Here is a 25942-nt window from a genome sequence, read left to right on the forward strand (position 1 = left end):
TAGAATACTATTAAAAAGAAGATCATGGATCTCATCTAGTGTAAAAAGGAAGATTAGATGCAAATTTTAAGAGATTAAAATGGATTTTGAAAACTGTGTCTATGGGTCTATGGTATACATTTTGTCTGTTTTTGATGATTTTTGTGCGTAATTTAACTAATATGAATTATGGGTAATGCAAAATCAAAACAAAATCGAGATAAAGACGTGATTAGTTACTGCAAAGATAATTTCTGGATATTACTAAGATTACTCTTCTTACTAAGAACAAATGGTATTAATGATGTTACTAATATTACTATGTTTACAAATACTACTGGTATACTAGTATTACTACCAGTTTTACTATGTATAGTACTGACACAAATTAGTATTAGCAAGAGAGCACTCTACAGTGTGGAAATTAAGGATATTATATGAAAACTGGAGCTGAAATGAAATGCATTTCAGAGATGGTGAAGGGAAAGATGAAATTCACACTATTGTCTTGATGAAATCAGTGGAGGAAGTCACATACTCTGTTTTTGTTAAATGTTATTCAGACTACTAGGTTTACTCGTATTATTAAGTGTTATCTGAACTACTAGTATTTAGTTTTACTAAGTGTTATTTGGACTACATATATATTAGTGGGACTACTTATGTTTAGTATATAGAATCGATATATATTTCATGGCTATTATTAATTAGTAGACTATTCACTTAATAAATAAGTATATTAAGACTATTTTTATGACTATTTCAATTGTTTAAGGAATATCTACGCAAATTCTCAAAAAAAACCTTAACTTTCATTGTTAGTATGTGAATGGTTAGACCATACTAAGGAAAATCTAAAGAAATACATATTCCTGACATATTTTTGCTGAAAATGTCTTTTTTAATGATAATTATAGTGTAAAAGCATTGGTTTTACTACAAAAAATCTCATCTTCGTAGAGTTTTACTAGATAAATGTGAAAATGGTCAAAAAATTACTATGTGTAAGGTAGTATTACTAAGTCCTTGAAGATTACCAAGAATTATTAAGTGTTATTAGAATATTATATTTATGTATATAACGGCTGCACATTTACATGTGCACTTTTCATTCATGCATGTTTTACATGTAAACATTGTTTTATTATTTTGTCAATTGAAGTATTTTTAGACAGTATAACCTAGTATGAAACTTTTTATATTATTGTTTTAACATGAATAAAACAAAGCAAATTTATGAAACATAACACTTTTTAAAAATGCAAAATAAGAAGATCAATACTTTTTTTTTCATTATTTATAAATGATGGAAGGTGTAATGTGTGATATATTACCTTGTCTAATATTTACTGACACACAAAATGTATTTGTAGAAGAAAAAAAAACTTTTAAACTATAATCCTACATTAAAACATACTCAATTTTTTTATTTTTTCATTCTTCTGTCAATCTTTCTTTTTCCTTGACTTTTTTTCTTAGCTGCAGCTTTAGCTCTCATTTTTGCTAATGTCTCAGGCCTGGGAATGCCATGACCTTCGGCCTAGCCTTGGGTGCAGCTTCCTTCACCACTTCTTCACTGTCTTTGTACACAACCATGTACCAATTTTGCTTCTCTTCTTCAGTGTATTTTTCACCATTTTCCTCTGTGGTTTTTTCCACCTCTTCCACTAATTTTTCAGGTTCTCGGTTTTCTACTTCTTCTTCAGTGGGATTTACAGCTTCTTCCACTTTTCGTGAACTGAGAGTTGTTGAAGTACAACTCAAGAAATTGCATTGGCTGCCTTTCCTGAAATCACATACATTTTTTTGTTTATCAAACATTAACAAAAGTTCTTACATGATCATAAAATGCATACCTGAGATGATGCAGACATTCCCTGACTTTCTGACCCATCTGAGACCGAGAGTGAATACACTGTCGGTTCTGGAACTGGGATTTCATTTGAGAGCTCTTCTACAATCGGTTTTCTAGCTTTTGGTCTTGTATTGCCTTTGGTCTTGCCTTTTCCCTTGCCTTTCCCCTTACCCTTCTTCGTTACCATTCTGTGCAAACAGATTTAAACACAATAACTCAATTAAATACACATGATATTCACAAAACTCACATAAAAACAGAAAAACTACAGAAATTTAATTACACACCAGGTTCATACAACTCCTAAATTTTTCTCTATAATTCAAAGATTTTTTTAACACACCAACTTAACATTCAAAGCTATAGAAATAACACAGCATCTATAATCCAAACTTATAAAACTCTCACAGCATCTTAACCATTTGTAGACTTCTTAAACCATTCAAAATAATCACAAAATCACAATCTCTTATGGTCTCAGTTCGCACTCTACCACTGATTGTTTCACAATCTAAGATTTCACAAACATTTTCCTCAATCTACTATCCTTAATATGTTTTACCCATACCCTATTCAAGATTCATCTACACCATACAACTTTTCCCCAAATTTTGTTGACCTAATTACATTATCCGACCTTTACCGATCAAAATCAAGAGAAGTTACTTACTGAGATGTTAGGAGAAAGATGAAGAATGATGACAGAGGCTTGATTTAGGCGAAATTTTGCAGAAAACGAGAAGATGAAGATGTGAAGAAGATCAAGATGGGAGAAGAACGGCGTCGCGTTTCTGTCGTCGAGAGAGAAAAAGAAGTCAGAGCAAAAGAAGACAAATAAAAAACGACGTCGTTTAGGATTTAGGTTTTTTTTTTGTTTTTTCAACCTATTGGATTTGGGTCGGAGTCGGATAGGAACCGGATCATTAGGTTGGACCATGTAATATATTGATTTTTCTAAGGGCAAAATCGTATTTAACTTGATTTTGTATTTAAAAATTATTAAATAAAAATATATTTTAATCAAAGGAGAAATAGGAATCATATATATAATGAGACACTTTCTTCTCTTCTTAAGGTGTCCACATCAGATTTTAATAAATGTTTGTGGGACCCATCTTTATATTTTTGTTTTAAAATAGTATGTATTCATATGAATATCACTAAATATCACTTAGTGCAGTGGTTTATGTATCATTAAAGAAGCTCACAACCCGGGTTCAAATAGAGAACATGTGCGTTTTGCATTTTTTTATGATTAGATTTAATGAAAGGCAATTATGATTTTTACAAGTCATCTTCTTCTTTAGACTTTTAGACTTTCTGCAATATTGACTCCGACATCTCATAATTTGTCAAGAGTTATACATCAGTTTCTTCGTTTTTGCCATTTTCATGAAAACTTCATGAATTTTTAAATATATTACTCGATTATAGGATGAAATGAGTGAAAATTAAATTTTTAAGAATTTCGGTTTTTGGACTGAGTCATTTTAAATCGTCATCGTTGGTGTCCGAATTACGTTTTTCCGGTGATTTTACGGCACTCGGCAGTGAGTTTTCAAACGTGATTATGTAATGAATTAAGGATTGTTGGGTCATTTTAAATTAACTTGCGGCCTATGGCACTCAGTTTCTACATCTCTATTATTAAAAGAGAAGTACACTTATAAAATGCTCCTGAAGTTTCAATGTTATTTACAATGATATGCCACTGAACATTTAATTAATCTTCCTATATTAATGCTTGTCTTTTTCAGTTATTTAATGTGTATTTCCTAAATATTTTTTTTGTCTTTTCTGTTTAATTAATGCATTTTACCTTTTATGATTTTTTGTCTTTTCTGTTTAATTAATACATTCCCAAAATCGAATTCGAAATAAAAAAAAGTTTGGCAACAATAATTAATAAACCTAACTTATATTATTCATTATTTTTTCCTATTTTTTATATATGTGTGTGTGTTTGCAAATAATTAATAAATATAGCTTTGAATGTTTAATGAACAATATTATTTATAAATATGTAATTATATTTTTATTGTTTATTAGTAATAACTAAAAATAAAGTCACATTAACTAATTAAATTTTTCAAAAAATTCTATACTTTTCAAAAATTTTGCTAACATGATTTAAAATATTTTCACAGTGTATACACCTTCTCTATTTTTAAAAATATTGATACAACTATATAAACTGACTATTCTATGGAATAAATTGTCTATAATGTTTTTATTTTCTTAAAAATATTATAACTAATGTATCAATTTTTAATACTATACTAACTCATATTTGTATATGTTTTCTACTTTTGATTCAAAAATTATATTTTTAGATATTTTATATATAAATCTAATTATACAAATGTTTGATTTGTTTACATGATCTAATTTTACAAATGTTTGATTTGTTTATATGATGTCCAATAAATATTGGTCATGTAATTTATTGTAGAACGCAAAAAATTATTCGATGTAATTAAGTACATTGTTATTTTTAAATATGTTATATTAGTATACATATTGCAAACCATATATACTATTTAGTATAAACAAAAAAAATGAAAATTGACACCCGCTCGGTCGAGCGGGTCAAGATCTAGTTTTTCAAAGGTGACAAGGGTGTTTGAGAATAAACTCCCATTTATTTAGAGCATATCTCCAACAGCCATTTATCTGTTTATTTTTAAATAGTTTTGCATTCCAACAGTCTTTATTCTTTTTCTTTATTTTTAAATGAGTAAATAGTAAATCTTCAAATATAAACAATTGCTATTGAGACTTTTTAAACATTTTTCAATTTAGTCTTTTTTATTTATATAAATTTAATGATTATGTATTTAAGACCTTTTTGCTTTTTATTTTATTGTAGTTCTGAACTAAATCTGTAAAAATATGAATCGAATTTAAATCTGAACCAAAAATTTATAAATATATGAATAGAGGTTAAATTTTTAATCCCAAAATCTGAAACTCAAACAGACTCAGATCAAATTTGAATGGCTATTCAAATATCTATCTCTATTATCTATTTATTATTTAAATAGATAAGACTTCTATAATTTACCAAAATTTACTGTATTAGATGATTTGCTTTTCGTTATGTGCTGATTACAGTTTTTATTTTTAATGTGTATTCTTTTGTCACGGGTTTAACAAGGTTTGTGTGCACCAATAAACCTAGATTTGATCAATTTGTCCATTTTTTATAGGGAAGAGTTTTAGTTAGGTTCTCTCCTATTAGAGAAATGACATATATTCTTGTCTACTTTCTCTTATACTTATTCCAGTTTCCAAATGGTTCCATTTCTCAAAAAGAAAGAAGAAAAAGTTAAAAGAGAAAGCAAATTAGTGAAATTGCACCTCCCCACCAAATGCTTTCCAACAACAATGCCCCATGAGAATTAATAGTTTAATACACCATATGCCGTATAACGAATAGACTTCAATTATTTTCAAAAAATTGTATTTTATTATATTTAGAGTGGCACATGATTAAAAATAGTGGCTCCATTTATTTAGATAAGGACCATACGGAATAATCTATCTTTCTAATTAAGTTCAAACTCTGGCGATGAATCGTTCAACATAATAATTTCATGCATTCGATAAAATGCTCGTCTGTTTGTTTCAGTATATAATATTTTGACACAAGTTAGATACACTAGTAGGCATTTAAAAACAAACTAGATTTTGATGAAGCGCGAGATATTTTACGATGAAAATTTTTACTAATAATTTAACAAATATTTTGGTAAATTTTAAAGAGTGTGTATTTAAAATATTTTTGTATTTAAATCAGTATTTTTAAATTCAACCCGATTGTGATTATACTGGTTAATCTGGAGATTTGACAATTCAATTTATGTTTTTAAAATATTCATATTAAAAAATCACTAAAACCCGAGACTAACCGATTGAACTGATGGATGACCGATATGTAATCTAATTGGATTTAAATTGTAATAGTTTCATAATTTGTAATCTTATAATCGAAATTTTAAAGTTTACTATTTTGCAATTTATGAAATTATGACGTTTCTACAAAATTTTAAAGAGAAAATGATAGATATAAAATAACTAAGATTAATTATTGTATTATTTGGAAACATTGATAGTAGTATAAAAAATATATTGTTTGGAAACATTGATAATAGTATAAAGAAATAAGTATATTGTTTGAAAACATTGATAGTATTATAAAGAAATAAGTATATTGTTTGGAAACATGGATAGTAGTATAAAAAAGAACATTAGTGATTTAATAATGTTTAACTATAAAGTATAAAAATGTATTTAATTTAAAAACTTACAAAATAAATGTTAGGTCCAACAGAATGTTTCTGTTTTAATAAGATAGATGATTCTTGTAATTAACAGAAAAAATACTTTTAGAAGTATAGAAACGGACGAATATAAAGGTGATAAGTCTCATCATTGTTTATTTGATATTCCAGATCCATATATTCACCTAACCAAACCACATTTACACCACTTGTACATAATGAAAAACCAAAGCTAATTTTGTTTTATTCCCACTTTTAACCCTTAAAACCTCCTATATTTCCCTTTCTACCCCTTTTTGCATCACATTACATATTCACAGACTTACCATTAGTAAGCCAAAACCTATCTTAAGGCCTTTGTTTTTTGCTAAAACAAGCAAATAAGAGACCAAAGCTTATGTATTAGCTATACATTTCTGTGTAGTTATCTTTATAGAACAAGAAACTGGCAAATGGCAAAAGCTTCTGTATTGGCTTTAACTCTTTTGCTGCTTCTTTTTTTATCCCATTGGAGATCGGTGAGGGATTCCCTTTCTTCGCTTGGCAATTCTGCAACTACTAGATGCAGTAAGTGGAGGTGTTGATGGGCTGAAACTACCTGAATCCTCTGTCTCCGTCAGAAGGTTCTTCCTTCCCTTTTCAAACCCTCTAGATGATCCAGCAATCTTCATTTCAAAAACATAAGAAAATTAGAGTTTATTCAGAGAATGATTATTGAGAAAAAAAAGAAAGAATGCGCTAGAAAAAAAGACGACCCTTATCACAAGTTTTGGTCTTGTCCTCGACAAGACTAAAAGGACATTGCTTGGTAAATGTTAGGTGAAACTGTAAACCATAAAATCAAAATTTGAAGATGACCCATTTCACAAAGTTTTCATCTTTTTCCTTGGACGGGGTAAAAGGGAGTTGAATTTAACCCAAAAAATGTTAGTTGAAACTGTAGAAATCCATTAAATGTGAGGATTTTACTCGTTGATCTATTGTTTTTGAAACGTGTAAAGAGGGTAGACCCAAAACCAAAGTTTCTTCCTTTTGACTTAGTACAAATGAAAAAGTTGAAAAAACTGTACCTTGCAGCCAAGAGAGCAGAAGCGGAAGCTATCATCAACGAGGCTACGATAGCAAACCTTGCAGGTATTGGTCACACCTTTCCCTGGCCTAGGCTGAGGCCTCTCGTTCAAGAAGACGACTTTAGCACTATTGATCACATAAGTCTGGATCCCTGATATATCAAGATACTTTTGTATCTCATTCACCCTTATAACATCATGATAAGATGATCTCCTTATCTGTGCCCAAAAAAACCAATCAACGACGGATTCAAAAACAAAAACATATTGAAATCTTTAGATGAAATCTATAGCAAGAACGGACCTGAATGGTGCGATGATCCTTGTGATGGGCAAGACAAAGAGAGCAAAGAGGGCCGTTGGTGCAGTCTAGGCAATACATATTGCATTCACTCTTATGAGAGTCTACATGGAACTTGCAGTGAACAAAGAATTGCTCTTTGAGCAGAGGTTTCAGCCATGGTGGCCACCTGTTATCTTCCTCCTCCGGTCCACCAGCTCCCTACACCAAAAACCAAATATCAATTTTATATATTTCAGAAATTAACATAACGATTTGGGATCATTTCAACATCTCTCTTAAACAACCATTGGACTTCAGAAAATCCTCATTTTAATTTTTTTTTTTAATTTTAGTCTTGTGTGATAAGTTTATAATCTGATTCTCTTCTTTTAGAAAAAGGAATCATAATAAACCCAGGAATGTTCTAGATTCGTGCTCACTAATGCACTGGATTCTTCAAGATAAAAACAAACCCCTTTGTTAGGTACAAGAAACAGAGCATGAAACAGAGCAATAAACAGAGCACTTGGATGAAAATTTCTAAAAGGTGAATACTTTTAGCCATTTTGAGTTTTGAAATTTCCAAATTCAAAAATCACAAACCCATTGCACATTTGGGGAACATGAAACCAAAAACGAAAATTGAGAAACAGAGTATTGTTTTGAAATACCATGATTCTTCTGTTCTTAGGCTTGAATTCGCGGATTGTGTTCTCTTGATCCTCTATTGCCATTGTCCTTGATAAACCAAATTGCGGGAAGAGAAAAAGGAGCGTCTTTTTCGAGTAAAGCTTGGAACTTTTTCGAGAGAGAAAGAAATGGGTTTTAGAGAGAAGTTTTCTTGCAGAGAATGGTTTAGAGAGAAATAGAGACACAGTCTCTCTCTCTCTCTTATCTTAGCAAAGTCGACCAACCGACCTCCTTCCCCTTTCCTTCTTTTTTTCTTTCAATTATATTCAAAAAATATTATTCTATAATTACTTTATATTATTCCACTAAATTTTATGAGATTTATTTTGTCTATATATTTTGTGATATTCTCTTAAACATATATCCAAAACAATATTACCAAGGGTATCTATTGATGAACAAAACATTTCTCTTTCTCTAGATGTTTCCTCTAACTTCTTTCTAGACTATCCATTGTCAAATTTCGTCATCGGCCGGCGGAGTGGACTCCATCCGCCACTGCTAGTTCGATTCTCTCTTTTTTTCCTTTTTTCCGTTTTGCATGTCTAGTGGGAGAATTTCTTCTTTTTAATTTTCCCGTCGACTTATAGATTTGGTCTTCGGCGGTGCTTCTTACTAGGGAATCGGCCGACTTCGTCTCTAGAGAGTAGCGGTTTCTTCAGCAGCGGCTCCGCCGATTCTGACTCCGGAAAGTGGTGGCTTCTGCAGCACTGTTCTTGTCAGTTCTGTGTTCTCTCTGTTTGAAAGAGCGTTTTTTGGTTGGGAATCTTGCTCGCTGTCTTTGCTGTTTGGATGAAATCTCGGGAAACCCGATATCTGCTCTCCAATAAAAAGATGATAGTTCAGGGGTGGAGTTTTCGCCAACGGTATTTTGAGTGAACCGGAAGAGATTTCGGGGACAGTCCTCGATGAAGCTCTCCGATGGAATCAAGTTTGGCGAAGCTGTGTGGGTGCGGTGGCTGTTCTCCGGCGTGTTCCGACAAATCACTAGTCGATTCATTTTTTCCGGTGAAAGCATCGATCTTTGGATCACGATAGAGTGGTTGGATGACGCGTGTCCCGTTCGATGCGGCGATCTACACGTGTAGAAGATTTGGAGTTGAGCTTAAACGTGTGGCTGGTGTGGCACCGCGTCAGGTTTTCTGGTTTGGGTTTTAGATCCGTTAAGGTTGCCCTTTATGTCGGATTTTTCAGTTTGCTTGTATTTGGACCTTGTTGCCTTTGTTTTTTTGGTTTGAGTTTTGCCTGGTTTGGGTTTCTCTTTAATAATATCATATTTTAGTCCGAAAAAAAATATATTACCAAGGGTATCTTAATATATATTAAATGAGAAATATTGTTCACATTATAATGACTTGTCATCACCATACGTAAATGTACTAACTTACAAAAGAAAATTAATTGGACCGTTTACTGTAACATTTTTTTGTCAACAAGCTTGACCGTTTACTGTAACATACTTTTGTTTTAAATATATTCTGTTTATAACAAAAGCCACTTATATTTTTACTTAAAACTCTAAATATATTTAATTTTTAATGAAAAACAGTTTAAAATTATTTTTGTTTCAGTTTTTGGCATACGCAGACAAAATCGAATTGAATATAAAATTACAAATATATATATATATGAATACGCATTGACTAAGAGTTTACTATTTATGTAAATATCACTAAAAATATGTATGAGAGATTTATTTAATTATTCACATGTTTTAAATTTGTTAAAAAAATTATCTTGAGAATTGGCTTTATTAAAAATAAAGTTCATTCACGAGTGTATGTTATTATCTAGTAACTTACTATATTTTTACCCTTTTTGTTAAGTATAAAAATAAAGATATTTAATTTTTATGTTATATTATATGAATTTTCTAACTTTGGTCATATAATAACTATATTTTTAATATTTTTTCTTGTTTTACGTATTTTTTTGAGTATATTTCTGTCATTATTGGACTTATCTTTGAATACTCAGCATCCACTGTTTTATCTTAAGTACTAATTAATACTTTTTACGTTACATAGCTTTTACAGGCAGCACAACACTGTTGGGTTATACACTAAGAATTTTTGTATTTGGGAAAGTTAGTGTTTCGTGTTAGATATTATATTAGCCAAGTGGAGAAACTATTGCTGCTCCATTATTGTAGCTTGACATCGCATCTCTATCCTTTCTTTACAATCCCACTATATGTTTTCTTCTATCAGGTGGTTTCTCTAGTTGTCCCTCTTTTCTTTTTGAACAAGTTAAATACTAATCACTAAACCTTCTAACCCAAATATAAATTATATTTGCTTACTAATTTTCTTTTAAGGAATCCTATAGTTAGATATATATATATATATATATATATATATATATATATATAATATATATATATATATATATATATCTTATTAAATTAAAGAGATACATATTTTGTTGTGTCATGTAATCTTTTGTTAAAATACTGTAACCCATCTCAATACATAACCAACAACAAACAGAATTTATTATATGTCACTGATGACATATATTAAGATACATACGCAACGTTGTCAAATATGACCATAGAGAGAGAGAAAACAGACCGTGAGCATAAATACTGTAAAATCCTACAAAATCACAAAACATTTCCGAGATTATGTACATTTTCACAAGAGCCATGATGGAAATGTATGTATGTGCACACGCGTATAATTCGAATATATGTGCATAAGAATGAGTTGGAACAAGTGTGAACCGCAGCACTTTACTTTGTTCTTATTATTGGTGTATATCTGTATAATATTTAAGTAAATAGATGATATCAATAATTAGATTAGATTCCATTGTTATAGCTTTTAAAGCGAGCAATAAGCGGAGACAAGCTCATGAACTGAACAATAATAACCTAATCTATCTGTACTTGTTTGTAAGTTTATTAATATAATAATTAATAAAGTAGAAATTAATGCAGAAATTTAGGTCGGGTGATTATCATAACACACCCTTTTGTTTTATTAGTGCTTGAGTTTGGCGTTGTTGCAATTTAATTAGGTAATTAAGCATAGCAAAGTCAGTATTAACAGGTCCAATATGCATCACCTGAAAAGGAAATTCCATTTTAAACACATGCCCTTTGATTATAAATAATCACAAGTATGCTGTACACATAACTAAATTTGTTTTATATAACCAAAAACTTTATTGAATTGCTGTCATGTCTACTCTGATAAGAAGAGACAACTAGTTTTGATCCACCAATATGTTCCCTAAACGTAAATATCATACTCGAATTCAAAATTCGACCCTTAATATATTTTGTTTTCTCCTTTTACATAATGAATTAAACACACATTTTTGTTTAATTCTTGGTATGTTATCATTAGATTAAACTCGTTGCGTTGTTAATTAGGCCAACTCCAATCGGACGGTAAAACTGGAAGATGGTGACAAATTTGAAGTTTTCTCTCTCCAACCAGACTGTAAAAAGGATGTCATTATTGTGTGATTTTCTTTCTTGCTACAGTATCACGATATGTTTGGTGTTGTACTGTAGACGACGGCAAAACTTTTTTTTTACTGTTTTTTTTGTCAACTGTCTATTTAAATATTGTCTAATTATATTTAACTACACTTGATTTATAATATATTTTGATAATACATTAGGTATTTTAAATAAAAAGAAATATACCATAACTATTTTATTATATTGTAAGTGAATTTAATATAAACTATTAATCTATATGAAATTAATTTAAAAACATAAAAAGTTTAACTTAAAAGTTAAATTATGAAATTAAAATTAATAGTTTAATATAATAGTTTGTCATATAATATATTTATATCTGAAAACTATTAACATTTTAATATAACATTTTTTATTTAATATATCTATATATTAATAAGTATATATTAAAACTATTAAAAACTAAAAGAATCTTACTTAATTATATAATAATGAAAAATATTTTTTTTAGTGTAATATTTGGTGTTTTGGTTGGAAATGCAAAAAAAATTAGTGCTAAAATAGTGTGATTTTGACACTAAAATGGTGTTATGGGTTGGAGATGTCCCGTGTTTCATGCGGATATTCAATTTGATAGCCCGATGATAAATCATTGTCTAATAGCGAGTCTCTAATTTATTATATCTATAATGTATAAATATAATAAGCTAAAAGAATAACGACAAGGAAATAAATCAAAGGAAACATATTATATGCATAGTAATAAACGTCAGAAGATAACAACAACTTTTTTCATTAGTCATGCCTGATGGTAGATGGAGGAAGATGCCAAATTGTATTTCTCAATAGAAAAGGGGGATAATATTTGATACAATCCATACATACAAAACTGAAATATTTTATAGTATTGTTCATATCTTTGTAATAGTTTTGAAAAATCCGTGCAGTCATTTAAATAGAGGAACGCACAAGTCTTATTTACGTTTTATTGTCCATTGACTTTGAAAAAATACGCCACTTGACTTCTAGATTTTGAAAGGCCCAATCCACATTATGTTCTTTCTTACTTTTCATACATAATTCGTGTGTTTTAATTAAAACTAGATTTTTGACCCGCACGCCCGTGCGGGTGTATTTTTCTAAAATATTACTATTTGTTTTTCATGTCAATATTAGAGCCGAGCGAAAAATCTGAATCCAAAAAACTGAATTGAACCAACCCGAAGCAAAAAATAGTATTAAACTCAAACGAAAATTAATTAAATATCTGACATTATTCAAATTTTGGTATTTAGATAACCGAAACTCATCCGAACCGAAGTGTTTTTGATACCCGAGTGTATTCGAAATAGATTTATATACTTATATATTAGTTGTTTTTAGATTTAATGCATATAAAAACATTCGATTTAAATAATACCATAATAAAAACAGAATATATTTTCTACATATAAGGAATACATTTTTATCAAGTTTAAATAAAAAAGATAATAATTATATTAATTAAAATATATCCTTTCTTGATATGGTGAGTGTAGGGGTGGGCGTTCGGATACCCGTTCAGGTTCAGATCAGGTATTTCGGATTTTTGTGTATTTCGGTATAGGAGTATAAAACCCGTTCGGGTATTTCTATACTTCGGGTTGGGTTCGGGTATTTTTAATTCGGGTTCGGTTATTTCGGGTCGGGTTTTCAGATATTTAGATTTTGCGAAAAAATAACTTTTTCATTTCTCAAGTTCTTTTCCATTTAAAAATATAATTTTTACTTAACTGATATTTTATTTTTAATAAACTGAATGATTTGAAGATAAAATCTTAAAAATAAAAGATACTAATTTGATTATTGTTTTAAAATTTTAACTGTAGCTTTTGTTAATGCATGAAACAAAAATTTAGACATGCATTTTAAGCATTTTAAGTGAGTAAAAAATCACTGTTCTTGCAATTATATGTATATTATCTAGTTTTGAACTATGTGTATAATTAATATAAATATTTTGAATAAAATTAGAGAAGTAAACTATGAATATATGGTTAATGGTACAAACGTTCGGTTATCTTCGGATATCGATTCGGGTTCGGGTATTACCCGTTCGGGTTCGGATATCCGATCTCTCATAATTCAATACCTGTTCGGATATTTTACTACTTTGGTTCGGATTTCGGTTCGGGTTTTTCGGGTCGAGTTCGGGTGCCACTTCGGGTATCGTGTAAAGTGTCCACCCGTTGGTGAGTGTGTAGAAATAGAAAAAAAATGTTGTTTTGTTTTTGAGTAAAAAATATTTAGTTATGATTTTTTGTAGCTAATGGTCATTGCATGGAAATAAGAATCGTTATTTGAATGGTAGTTTTGGAAGGAAAATAGCATATTCAGTTTCGATATTGTATACAGAAAAAAATAATTCGGTATCCTTAATATACTAACAAACATAAATAAGAATTTAAAGAAATTGTAAATCCTGTAATCCAAAAAATCGACTAACCATACCTTCATTAGATTAATATACACAATGTTGGTAATCAAAACCAATGTACAATAGACAATATTAATTTGACTTCATTATATTATGCTTAAGAAATCATTGATGCGAAGCTTGTTTTCTATCATTGTTTTGGTATGAAAAACATGAACTAATTTAATTAAGAAATTACATGTTTTTGTTAAACTTATATCATAGGTTTACAGACTGGTCATGGGTTTACACGAGTATTGGATTCAATTAATATAAGGTATGTGCCGGTCAAACTTAATTAAATAGATTCTATACCGCACGATTCATTTGGTTTATGTAATTAATGGGATAGAGAAAATGTTAAATTACTATGTTTTGATTAGTGGCAATCTCTTGTAATTTTTATGCAAAACTTAGGGTTAAGTACTATTTGTACTTCAGTTTTAATAGATTAGATATTAATTGTTTTCCGTTGATCACATTTTATTTCTGTTTCTCTCGTTTCTCATTATAGTTCTCTATTCCATTAGTATTCCATATAACGCACATAACTACAAACATACTGGTAATGGGATGGGAACTCTGGGATAAATTATAATACATCTGTAAGGAATATATAATTTAAAATTTAAAACACGAGATAATCAGCAGGAAAAGCATTTAAACTTAAAACACGAGATAATATTTCAATTTTCATTATTTAAATTATTTTCCTCGACGTTTAGAACTAAAATTCTACCAATGATGAGAAAAGGGAAAAAATGAAAGGTTTAGTCAAAACTGAAGCATTTGGACACGGCACGCCATATCTGACCTTGATGGGTATTTTCTTTTCATTTCATTTTTAACAAAAATATAAACCAAGTAGACTCGGACGACGACTAGTAGTTTAATTTGATTATCTTCACCGAGGACCTTCGACAAGAGACCAAGTAAAAGACCAATAAGCTTCAGGTTTTTACTAACACTGTATTTAATCTGGTTAGTCATTTCAATTTTTCGCTGGTTATGCAACAGATCAAAGCGACAGGAACCAAACTGGTCGGCTTTCATTTCACTAACCAAATTGCTATTTTCTTTTCTAATAGCTAATATATTTATTTCCTTTATCCTTCATACAGTGGAAGCACTCGACCAATTCTCTTTACTCGTAGTAATCTTTTTGTCAGCCATTTGGTGCTTGACTTGACTTTGGTTTATTGATTTTAAAAAAAAAGCTTTAGATTCCGTCAATGGTTTTCGTTTTCTTCCAACCGTTTATAACAAAACTAGCTTACTATGCACAAAACTCAAAACAATTAAAACCTGATTTAGTCTAATTAAAGTTGTCAACGATCAAGAAAGTCCACGAGCACAAGATACCTATTCGTGTTCCAGATGCTCGACATTTTCATGCTTTTTTAGTTTTTTGGGTGGAGAACCGGATGTTGATATGGCTTGGTCCAAAACTCTTCCACGAGGTAAAGGTTTCTTCATGAGGCCTCTTCTATGAACAATTTCGTCTTCCTTGGACTCTGCAACGTGGCTTATTAGTAATGGCTGCTTGCATGGTTCTTCTTCTTCTTCTTCTTCTTGATTCTTTGTGGCTTCCAGTTTCTTGACTTGAAATTGGAAAACTTCCTCTGCAAGTACACACACAGACACAGAGACCAAGTAAGTACATAAAACACCATGATCATAACATATGGATACGAAGAAAAACTCAGTTAAAGAATGGTAGGTACCCTGTTGTTTTTGAGACGAGTCTTGATCCTGAACCATGAGATAAGGAACAGAGTCATCACCAGTGGTAGTAGCGCTTTCGATGTCTAAACGAGAATCTACTTCTTTCTCAGTGCATGAATCGTTAGAGTTATCACCATCTTCCCCACTGGACTCTGCTAATTCAAACAACACATCTTCGTCAAACTCGTTGGAGAGGGAAACATATCTTTCTTCCGGCTTGACATGTTGTTGCAGTAGGTCAGTTACTCCCGCTGAGTCTTCACAGAGTTTGCTGGATTTACAGGTATTCTCGTAACTGATTTCAGACGAACACTCCCCGCTGGTAGGATCAAGGACAGAGTTCGGCGAAGGGTTTTGCAAGCTAGCTTCTACCAATGGATGAACCTCTTGTTGTAAAGTGCTCGAAAACAAGGGAATCCCTTCTCTTGCATAGAAAAGAATATACGCGTCTTGTGATAACACTCTGTCTTCATCGATTCTAGTGACCTGCCGAGTTTTGTCAAACACACAACAAGAGAAATGTTCATTTCTCAAAATCACCCTTTAATAATAAACCAAAGTGGCTATATATAGATCACCTGCTTGTCATCAAATTTATGCCATATCTTTGGGGCTGACCTCACATAGGAAGAGTAATGACCGTAAGCTAATGACCCGAAATGCTCTACAAAAGCATAGAGACGATATTTTGTACTAACCTGAAGAAAGAAACAAACAAAGTGTGAGATCTTAGATAAATAAATAAAATTTTGAGAACCTAAAGGGTGATAAGAGAGAGTTAAAGAAAACATACTTCGTTGTTCTGGCTTCTGATCATATAAGGCTGCAAGTCTATCTCCAATGGAAACTCGACATGATTGAAGATCTTCTCCATAAAATACCCATTATTCTTGAATCTCTTAAGATGAAACGTGACAACCTGTGGGAGCTTATAGAGCGAGAGCTGTTTCTCCTTTGAAACTTTTTCTTTACAGTCATCACACGTCATTGGCTCGTCAAGTTTTTCCACACGGGTAAACGAATCCAGCGCACTCTGGAGGTTATCCACATCTTCAATTTCCAAACTCAACCCAAGAGAATTTTCAAATGTCTCAGATACAGAGTTGCAGTTGCAGCAACGAAGCTGAAAAGAAGAAGAAAAAGACGCAAAGGTTAGGTTTCTCCGAATCAAATATCTTAAGAAACACATACCGAAAACTGCTTGACCTTAAAGTTAGCGTTAACTTTACCTCACTGACGAGACGACCACCAAAGATACGCTGAACCAAGTTAACATCTTGAGAAGAGACAGAGTCAGGGTCATGGTCAATACTTGGGTCAAAACAACATCTCTCCAACTTATCCAAAAACGCTTGTAGAAACTCATGTGCGTCTTCTTGCTGGTAACGCCTGAAGTCAGCCGAAAAATCTGTAGCAGCTTAAGGATAATAAAAATCAAAACACCCACCCGAGAGAAATAGAATCCAAACTATGCAGCCGAAGCAAATATATTTAAGAGAATAAGATAAATTAGTGAGAGTGAAGGATACAGTTAAGATTGTTAAGGAAGTAATAGGGAGCAATTGAAGATGTTGAAGAAGTGGTGAGTGCATCCTCTATGTGACCTTTAAGAGCACTTCTAACACAAAACCACTCATTCCCACCTTCAAAAAAAGATCATAACTTTTTAATATAAAGACAAAGTTCACAAAATAAAAAAAAGAAGCGCCATTGTGAAGAAGAAGAAGAGTCTTACAGTTACAAGGACCAGGAGATTTGTAAGCACAGAGGCTGTTGATAAGAGGGACAGTATGAGTCAAACATTGCAAGACGGAGTTAACGAAACAACTGTTGCCTAGATTCCAAAGCCCAACACCCTATTGTCACATCACTCGTATTAAAAAGAGAGACAGAGACCATATTATATACAATTTGCAACCAATAAATGAAAAACATACAACACCAGAGGGCTGGTCGTCTTGGACGATCAAAGGTTGTTGGTTGTAACTCTTCAACCAGTAACTTGTAGACGACTCATCATCATCAGAATCATACACATTCGGAGTCCACCGTTTGTAATTATCCGACAGACAAATGTCGGCGAACGGTTCGTCAGGAGGAGGAGCTTGTTGAGCGTCGTCGCTGCTGGTTAGGGTTTCGACGAACCGAGACGGAATCGAGACCTCCTCCTCCGCAGCCTGATCACCACAAACGTCGGGAACTCGACAGGGAGAGGAAAGAGCGAGTGATTGAACTGCGATCGACTCGTCTAGGGTTTCGATTGGGCTGGGTATCAACGGCGGTGAAATCGATGGAGGCAAGTCCGAATCAGCGGTCAGCATCGTGTTTTAGGGTGGAAAACCCCCAAAAGTTTTTGATTCAAAATTAGGGTTTTGTTCTCAGCGAAACATTTGACTGTCAATAGGGGGAGGCGAAGAAGAAGAAGGGAGTCTACGGGAGGATTTGAATTGGGAGGGAAAATTGAGAAGCCATTTTTTGTTTGTTGTGTTGTTGTTTTAGGGTTTTTGAAATCTACGATCGTTTCATCTCTCTCTGATGATACTACAGATGCTTCTTATTTACGGTTTGTTTTTGTTTTTGTTTCAAGGTCGGTGGTCAACATTGGATTTTTTTTTCCTCTGTTTTATAGCCTAAGTTTAATTATTAAATTTACCAATTGTTGTAAGTAAATTACACACTTTCCCAAAACAAAAGGATAAAAACAGTTTAATAGTAGCTCAGAAAAAACAATGGTGAGTGAGATATGATTTGATTACAAAAAAAAATGGTAAGTATTCTTTTGATTAATTATCTGTGTGTTTGCTACGTCAATCAAAATATGGCAAAACAAATTTCATGGACATATATGTGCACTAATACAAATCTTCCTGAACCATATCATTACGTTTGTGTGTAATTTATATTCACTTACTATATGTGCAAAATCATAAACGTCTGTGACATCCATAGTAATGTATATTCACTTGCTATATGTGTAAAAATCGTATATTACAGTATATGACTAATACAAATCGTCCAGAACCATAAATTTGAGGATTTAACATTCAAAACAGATAGTCTCTTAACAATTAGAATTTGATTCTTGTCCACTTTTTTTTTATCTGCAAACAAACAGAGAATCCAATAATAATATCCATATAGTTTTGATATAACAACAAAAGCCACGTCTCAGTTCCAAAAAAAGCTCTCTAGAAACATAGAAACCAGTATCCTTCATTGGAAGTTTCCCGACTGACACTTCTCTCTCTTCTTCTCTGTAAAATGAAAAAAAAACATGCGAGACCTCTTCTTCTTCTTCTTCTTCTTCTTACAGCATTCTGTCCTGAAGATCACTGAAGATACCAGAGGCCAATGTTCCCAGCTTCTTCTTCGTCTCGCCTGCTATGTTCACTATCGACGATATATCTTGTTGTGCCTGATTCAAAAACAATCACCAATCAGTAAGGTTAAATATCTGAATAAGAAGAAAGCAGAGAGATCTTGGAGTATCATCCATCTTTTTTTTTACCTGGAAAGAAAGTCGGTTAATGAGATCACTAGCAGTTAAATCGTCGTTGAACTCGTCTTGGCCATGACCGAAAAAATCAGCGCTTGAGATAGATGCTGAGCCCTGTAAAAACATCCCCCCACAATGAACATCAGAATCATACAAATGAAAGAAAATATTTCTTCTTCTCAAGTAATAATATTACTTACTGAAAACTTCTGAAGAGTAGCTTTAGATTCAAGATCAGCATTCTTGTTCTGATCACCAAAGTACTGAGCAGAAGAAATGGACTTTGCGTTTGTGAACTTCTTTCTTGCTTCATCTGATTCTTCAACCTAGATAAGTAAGTAAGAACCAACACAAATAGGGTTACAAACCTGATTTTTTTACAATTCTTCTTTCTGAGAGATGAATGAATGAATATACCTGAGCTTTTGAGGAGTTGGAGCTTGATTTCCTGGGGACAGAAGAGTCCATTCCAAAATCCGAAAAGAAGCTCGGCGACTTTGGTGGGGCAACATGGTTAAGCACTTGTGTACCACCAATGCTTTTCCCTCCTCCGGCTTGAAAGTCGTCATTGTACTCAAACCGAGAGGCATATGATGATGAGCCACCACCTGATGATTTGCTTCCACCGTTATTGGTTGAAGTTGCAGCAGCAGGAATCACCGGTGCAACTTCTTCTGGTTTCTGCTCATATAAATTCGCCGTAGACTAGCATTTCACCAAAAAAAAAAAATCAGATCTTACAATTCAAACAGTAATGCTCCAAGAAACAAGGCTTACCTTAGTAGTAAGCTTCCGTGCACCAAGACCACCAGTTTTGCCCGTCCTTTTAGCACCGATAGGTTTCTTAAAGGTACTAGGCACGACTGTGGTGTTAGAAGCTTTAGGCGAAGAAGCAGCTTCATGTTTCACAGGAGAAGTCTCTTTAGGAGGCAACTCTTCCTTGACAGAAAAAGAAGAAACCCCATTAGAACCTTCCGCAGCAAGGGGAGATGAAGGCAGATCTTCAGCAATGGCTTTAGCGACTTCTTTAGCAAGAATCTGGCGATACAGATCAGCAGCTCTCGAAGTGTACTTAGCCTCGATTTTGCCACCATCAGTCCATCCATGCTGCTTGAAGAACACATGCGCACGGTTGTTCCCACCGAACATCATTGTCCTGAGCTGCTCAGGGCTCCACGAGTCCAAATTCGTAGATCTACACCACATTGACACATACAAAAACAAAAAGAAAACAAAAAGCTGTCATACGTAATGTAACGTTATACACTTCAATAAGACAAAAAAAAAAGAACTTATACCATAATCAATAATTTGGATCTTTTTTTCATTACAGTAAACAATGCTGATCTTGTAATTGTTCAGAACTAAACTATCAAAGGCTACAACTGTGACGTTATTTAATCCAATAAGGTATATAAAAAAAAGGTACCACCTCGAGATTCAATCCAAATCCAATAAGACAAAAAAAAAAAGAACTTAAATAATAGTCGATGGATCTCGCTAATTTGGATCATTCTCATTACAACAAACAATGCTGATCTTGTAAAATGTTCAACCTAATGATACATTTTCAGAACTAAACCATCAAAAGCTACAAAATGTGACGTTAATTTGGATCGTTGTCATTGTAATTGTTCAGCCTAATTGATACAATTTTCAGAAACTAAACCCCTAAAAAGCTCTCAAACAAATCAGACCTGACGAAGCTGATATGAACACCGAGACTACGATGAGTAGCTGAGCAGTCAATGCAGAGGAAGATCCCGTACGTTACCGATGCCCACGTCGGATTCTTCGCACTGCAATCGAAGCATACCTACACACAATAATAATCGAAGATCTACTCAAACAAGTCCCAGATCTACACATTACAAGAACGAATTGCAAAAAAAAACGAAACCTTGTTGTCGGATTTTGATTTGAGTTTTCTGAAGACAGCTGTTTTGTCGGTGAGATTGTCGGAAGCCATTGTTGACGATGGAATCGGAATGTCTAAAAGAGAGGTGACAATGGAGATCACCTCCTCTGGATAGAAAACCTTAAAGAGAGAGAGAGAGAGAGAGAGAGAGAGAGAGAGAGAGAGAGAGAGAGAGAGAGAGAGTTTTCTTTAAATCAGTCAGGGGACAGCTTCTTGTGGAGATTTTGTTCCTCTTTCTTCTGATAAAATGTAAAATGGGAGCATTGATGATGGTAACATTTAATCTGACTAGATTGACGATAGTACCCTCACTAAACTCTGTAAATTACGTAAAGGATGAAGGTAGTTGTTGTTTGTTAAGAGTGTAGAAACGACAAGCAGTCCGTTGTTCCGTTTCCTAAGCAACGTGGGATGGTAACTGACGAACGGACTAACGAACGCCGTTTATTATTATTTCTTCTTCCTTTTCTTCTACATCAATACAAAAGATTACTTGCTCCTAAAACAAATTAAAAACTTTTTCTCTATTCATCTCAAGTAAAGATTATCAAGAAGATATGAGGATGAGATAGAGAGTAAAGACACTGTTGAAAGTAGAAATGAAAGCTAGTGGTCTTGAACTTCTCCATCTCAATGATCTCATCAAGATCACTTTCGTTTTCACTTCCAATTGTGTATCTTCATCACTCTCGCTTTAACCATATGCAATATAATCTTAGATGTTCTGTATCATCTTCATAGTTTCTATTGATTACATATCTCAAGTAACTCCAAACACACGAGATACATCCCAAAATGGCACTTGGAGACCCCAAAATCGAGTTAACTACTGTTGAGACACAAACATTGCGAAAGCTTGTGTGAGCAGAGACCATTCTTTTAAAAAGAAACACCAAGACTATTCTCCGCAAATAATTTTTTGACTAGGTGTTTTCCTGCACCATGTGCAGTAAAAAAAATTTAAAATATTTTTTAAAAGATAAACATAAATTATATTTATTTTTTATTAATATTATGAATTTTCTTTTTTCTTATCAATATTTTAATATAAATTTGATTTAACTGAACATTAAAATTAAGATAAAACCAATTTTGTTTATTTTGAATTATATTTAAGAATGTGCATGTATATATTTAAAATTATAATCTTAGGTAGATTTTTCTATCTATTTATTTTAATTAAATATATTAAATAAATATGTAAAATTTCAGAATTGTCAAAAATTAAAATTAAACAATATTTATAAAATCTGTAAATATATATAAAAAACCAATGATTTTACGATTTAATTTGATTTTATGATTTAATTTTATAATTTTCTAAAAATATGTATATATTTTGAAATTATTTTAATTTAAATGATATTTCAAAATTTGAAATGCCATAATTGAATATATTTATTTTAATGATGATTTATGCGTTATTGCCATATTTTTAAAAAGTCCAAAAATATAAATCGATAATAAATATAATATATGAGTTATTACCATATTTTAATTTTTTATCAAAAATATAAACTAACATTAAATATAATTGTCCATGTCATATTAATCTATAAGACATGGCATCAATTTTAGTAGCTATGTCACAATTATTAATCTAGGTGTTTTCATGCACCATGTGTAGTGATGAATTTTTTAAAAGTTAAATTTTATATTTTAAAATGTAATTTATTAATATTATATATTTTATTATTTTGACTAATAATTAATATAAATATCATTAATTAAGCATAAAATTAAGAGAAAATATTTTTTTATTTTAATTATATTTATGAATATATATGTATATATATAAAGTTAAAATCTTAGATAAAAAAAATATTTATTTCATTTGGTTAAATTATTAAATCAACTTGTACAAAATTACTAAAAATCATATAAAATTGTATAGTTATCAAAATTTAAAACTAAATAATATTTATATAATTTGTAGATATCTAAAAGAAACTAATGATATTACGATTTATTATTTTTAATTCAGAAAATTTAGAAAATTTTAGATAATAAAAATTTTATTATTATAAAAGTAAAATTATATAATATTTTGAAATTCAAAATATCATATTTGAATATATTTATTTTAGTGATGATTTATTAGTTATTACCATATTCTACAAAGTTTACCAAAAATATAAATCAATATTAAATGTAATATATGAGTTATTACCATATTCTAAAAAGATTTCTAAAAATATATATTAACATTAAATGTAATTGTCCTTGTCATATTTAACCATATGACATGTCATCAATCTTAATAGCTACGTCACAATTTTTTGTGTGAAAATGATTGTAGAGAAAACATGTGGCAAATCACTTCTCAAATATAGACTAGCGGATTGAGATGTAGTTTGAGAATAAAAAACATTTGCGGTCCAAATTTATAGATGAACCAAAATGTATTAAGCTCAATATTGTTAAGCCCATCTTAACTCGTTTTGTCTGCTTTAATGCGAGTTTGAAATGTCTCTTGCAGTCGGCATTCGTCAAGGATATATACACAGAGAGACCATCATTTTAAGCATCTGCTGACAGTTTAGGCCAAAAATAATTATACGCACACATTGTAATAGCTTTTCTCTTTTTTGCTAAGAACGTTAATATCATATTCATGATGTTTAGATTTACAAAAAGTTAATCTAAGAGTACTCTACCTTGGCAAAAAGAAAGAAAAAACAAGATAGAGCAATGTTTAAGAAACCTAGCAGATTAGATAATCCAACTTGACAAAAGAGAATGAAATTTCTTCCTGTCCCTCCTTGCCATGATTGTATTCTTTACATTTCTGTATATCCCTCTTGCAATCACCGTTGGAGCGATAATGCAGTTGTTGTGATATACATTGTTTCTTTGCTTCCATAGATGGTAGACCGTCGACTGAACCGCTATCTTCTTGAGAATAATAGGGCTGTGCGTGGTTGTCGATCTGATCCAGGAGAGTAACTCATTCCAGTCATGGAAGGCATGCAAAGGTGGGTTCAAACGGGTGAGAACGAGGTCCCAGACCTCCCTGCTGTAGGAACAAGTGAGGAGGAGGTGGTCCCTTGTTTCAACTTCACGAGAGCAGAGGCAACAAGTGGTAGAGATTTGGAGTCCCCATGAAGCCAGCCTTGCCCTTGTAGGCAGCCTGTCCGCATTGGCAATCCACATATTAAAAGCCAGTTTCGGAATAGAACCTTTGAACCAAACACAATCCACCCAAGCTTTCTTTTCTGATTTAGGCCTCAAAAATTCCCATGTGGCTGCAGACGAGTATACCGAGGTAGAGCTACCTGCAACCTTCCATTCATATTCATCATCAATCTCAGATAGAGGTAAAGCAATTGTGGTTAGGTGGATTTGAATGTCAAGCGCCTCTTGACTGCGTGGGTGAGCAAGTAGCCATCCTTCTGAGTTACACGCTTCCGAGACAGTTGCCGATAGGGGAACACGCAATACTCTAGGTCCCGAGGGGCCTATGAATCTGATTAGTTGACCCAATGGAGTCCATATGTCAAACCAGAAACTGAGTCTAGTCCCAGAATTTAGAATACCTCTGCAAAAGTTTAGAGCTTCACTACTGATCTTGTGAAAGGGTACAACACAGCAAACTCATCTCCTAGAGCTATGCTAAAGGTTGATCTCAGGAAAGCTTTTGATACCATCAAGTGGGACTTCATCATCGGTACTCTCAAGGCACTTTCTATTCCAACCAGGTTCATCAGATGGGTTCATCAATGTCTTTCTACAGCATCCTTCACCATCTCTGTTAACGGTAGCAGCAGCGGGTACTTTGAAAGCACTAACGGTATTAGGCAAGGTGATCCAATCTCCCCGTATATTTTTGTCCTGGCTATGGAAGCTTTCTCTAGGCTGCTACTGTCAAGGTTTGATTCTGGAATTATAGGCTACCATCCTATGACTTCAGAACTGAAACTGACTCATCTGATGTTTGCTGATGACGTAATGGTCTTTTTTGATGGAAGTGCAAACTCGCTTCACGGAATCTCTGACTGCCTAGATGATTTTGGAAGTTGGTCTGGCCTGAAATTGAATAGAAACAAGACTGAGGTCTACACATCGGGTCTGAACAGCTCTGAAACACTTGCTATTACCAGCTTTGGTTTCACCTCAGGTTCTCTCCCAATCAGATATCTTGGCCTACCTCTCATGAGCCGTAAGCTGAAAATAGCTGACTATGATCCTCTGATGCAACAATTAATTAGGAGATTTCGGAACTGGGCAGTCAAGACATTATCCTTTGCCGGAAGACTTGTACTACTCAGCACTGTCATATCTGGGACTGTAAATTTCTGGATCTCTACTTTTATGCTGCCAAAAGGTTGTATCAGGAAGATAGACTCCCTTTGCTCTAGATTCTTGTGGTCTGGTAACATTGATGAATATAAAACAGCAAAGATAGCTTGGACTACTTGCTGCTTACCCAAGGATGAAGGAGGGTTGGGTCTACGAAGCTTCTCATCTCTAAATAGGGTGCTGCTTCTCCGTTTTATCTAGCTTTTCTCTTGTTATATTATGAAATGTAATATGTTGTATATGAATACATGAATCTTATTTACAGTTAGATTCTTTTTTTTTGTGCAAGACAGTTAGATTCTTCTTTCTATGTTTTCCCTAATAAAGTTTCTGATGTTTTTTTATCGTCTCAGTTGGTGAGTGGTGCCTCTTGATATATTTGACTCTTACACATAAATTATGTACAAAGAAGCAGCTCGTTTCCTCAGGTTATAAAAGTTTATGTTGCCATATTCC

At 32.4% G+C, this 25942-nt stretch overlaps 5 protein-coding genes across 5 annotated transcripts; all 5 read right to left on the minus strand.

The window, feature by feature from the left end:
• Positions 1 to 1250: 1250 nt before the first annotated feature.
• Positions 1251 to 2698, minus strand: LOC108853069 (uncharacterized). The gene is made up of 3 exons (XM_018626533.2): positions 2505 to 2698; positions 1836 to 2022; positions 1251 to 1765 (listed from the first exon to the last, which is right to left on the minus strand). The coding sequence occupies exons 2-3, from the start codon at positions 1919 to 1921 to the stop codon at positions 1483 to 1485; spliced, it is 369 nt and encodes a 122-aa protein (XP_018482035.2). The 5' UTR covers positions 1922 to 2022; positions 2505 to 2698; the 3' UTR covers positions 1251 to 1482.
• Positions 2699 to 6336: 3638 nt separating this feature from the next.
• LOC108848889 (protein RGF1 INDUCIBLE TRANSCRIPTION FACTOR 1) lies at positions 6337 to 8396 on the minus strand. Its single transcript, XM_018622342.2, has 4 exons — positions 8142 to 8396; positions 7492 to 7689; positions 7188 to 7406; positions 6337 to 6782 (listed from the first exon to the last, which is right to left on the minus strand). The coding sequence occupies exons 1-4, from the start codon at positions 8202 to 8204 to the stop codon at positions 6618 to 6620; spliced, it is 645 nt and encodes a 214-aa protein (XP_018477844.1). The 5' UTR covers positions 8205 to 8396; the 3' UTR covers positions 6337 to 6617.
• Positions 8397 to 15228: 6832 nt separating this feature from the next.
• On the minus strand, positions 15229 to 18354 carry LOC108849426 (ubiquitin carboxyl-terminal hydrolase 20). Its single transcript, XM_018622980.2, has 8 exons — positions 17711 to 18354; positions 17509 to 17629; positions 17303 to 17416; positions 17003 to 17181; positions 16567 to 16896; positions 16352 to 16471; positions 15773 to 16259; positions 15229 to 15670 (listed from the first exon to the last, which is right to left on the minus strand). Exons 1-8 carry the CDS (start codon positions 18092 to 18094, stop codon positions 15411 to 15413), a joined length of 1995 nt encoding a protein of 664 aa, XP_018478482.1. The 5' UTR covers positions 18095 to 18354; the 3' UTR covers positions 15229 to 15410.
• Positions 18355 to 18784: 430 nt separating this feature from the next.
• LOC108851774 (probable ADP-ribosylation factor GTPase-activating protein AGD8) lies at positions 18785 to 21383 on the minus strand. Its single transcript, XM_018625241.2, has 7 exons — positions 21170 to 21383; positions 20967 to 21085; positions 20047 to 20464; positions 19687 to 19974; positions 19470 to 19595; positions 19282 to 19383; positions 18785 to 19188 (listed from the first exon to the last, which is right to left on the minus strand). Exons 1-7 carry the CDS (start codon positions 21236 to 21238, stop codon positions 19081 to 19083), a joined length of 1230 nt encoding a protein of 409 aa, XP_018480743.1. The 5' UTR covers positions 21239 to 21383; the 3' UTR covers positions 18785 to 19080.
• A 2446-nt stretch (positions 21384 to 23829) lies between these two features.
• On the minus strand, positions 23830 to 24785 carry LOC108850140 (uncharacterized). The gene is made up of 3 exons (XM_018623716.1): positions 24751 to 24785; positions 23972 to 24653; positions 23830 to 23844 (listed from the first exon to the last, which is right to left on the minus strand). Exons 1-3 carry the CDS (start codon positions 24783 to 24785, stop codon positions 23830 to 23832), a joined length of 732 nt encoding a protein of 243 aa, XP_018479218.1.
• Between the last annotated feature and the right edge of the window lie 1157 nt (positions 24786 to 25942).

The sequence above is a fragment of the Raphanus sativus genome, chromosome 4 (assembly GCF_000801105.2).
Source record: "Raphanus sativus cultivar WK10039 chromosome 4, ASM80110v3, whole genome shotgun sequence".
Taxonomy (NCBI): Eukaryota; Viridiplantae; Streptophyta; class Magnoliopsida; order Brassicales; family Brassicaceae; genus Raphanus; species Raphanus sativus.

Coding starts and splice junctions, on each gene's coding strand:
- LOC108850140 (XM_018623716.1), bottom strand. CDS start 24,785: ATGAGTTTGCTGTGTTGTACCCTTTCACAAGATCA. Junction 24,654..24,750: donor TGTACCCTTTCACAAGATCA/GTAGTGAAGCTC, acceptor TCAACTAATCAG/ATTCATAGGCCCCTCGGGAC.
- LOC108853069 (XM_018626533.2), bottom strand. CDS start 1,921: ATGAAATCCCAGTTCCAGAACCGACAGTGTATTCACTCTCGGTCTCAG. Junction 1,766..1,835: donor GAATGTCTGCATCATCTCAG/GTATGCATTTTA, acceptor ATGTGATTTCAG/GAAAGGCAGCCAATGCAATT.
- LOC108848889 (XM_018622342.2), bottom strand. CDS start 8,204: ATGGCAATAGAGGATCAAGAGAACACAATCCGCGAATTCAAGCCTAAG. Junction 7,690..8,141: donor CTAAGAACAGAAGAATCATG/GTATTTCAAAAC, acceptor TTTTTGGTGTAG/GGAGCTGGTGGACCGGAGGA. Junction 7,407..7,491: donor AGGATCATCGCACCATTCAG/GTCCGTTCTTGC, acceptor TTTTGGGCACAG/ATAAGGAGATCATCTTATCA.
- LOC108849426 (XM_018622980.2), bottom strand. CDS start 18,094: ATGCTGACCGCTGATTCGGACTTGCCTCCATCGATTTCACCGCCGTTG. Junction 17,417..17,508: donor ATCTCCTGGTCCTTGTAACT/GTAAGACTCTTC, acceptor CTTTTTTTGAAG/GTGGGAATGAGTGGTTTTGT. Junction 16,260..16,351: donor ATAAATTTGATGACAAGCAG/GTGATCTATATA, acceptor AAAACTCGGCAG/GTCACTAGAATCGATGAAGA.
- LOC108851774 (XM_018625241.2), bottom strand. CDS start 21,238: ATGGCTTCCGACAATCTCACCGACAAAACAGCTGTCTTCAGAAAACTC. Junction 21,086..21,169: donor AATCAAAATCCGACAACAAG/GTTTCGTTTTTT, acceptor TATTGTGTGTAG/GTATGCTTCGATTGCAGTGC. Junction 20,465..20,966: donor GTTCATATCAGCTTCGTCAG/GTCTGATTTGTT, acceptor AATGTGGTGTAG/ATCTACGAATTTGGACTCGT.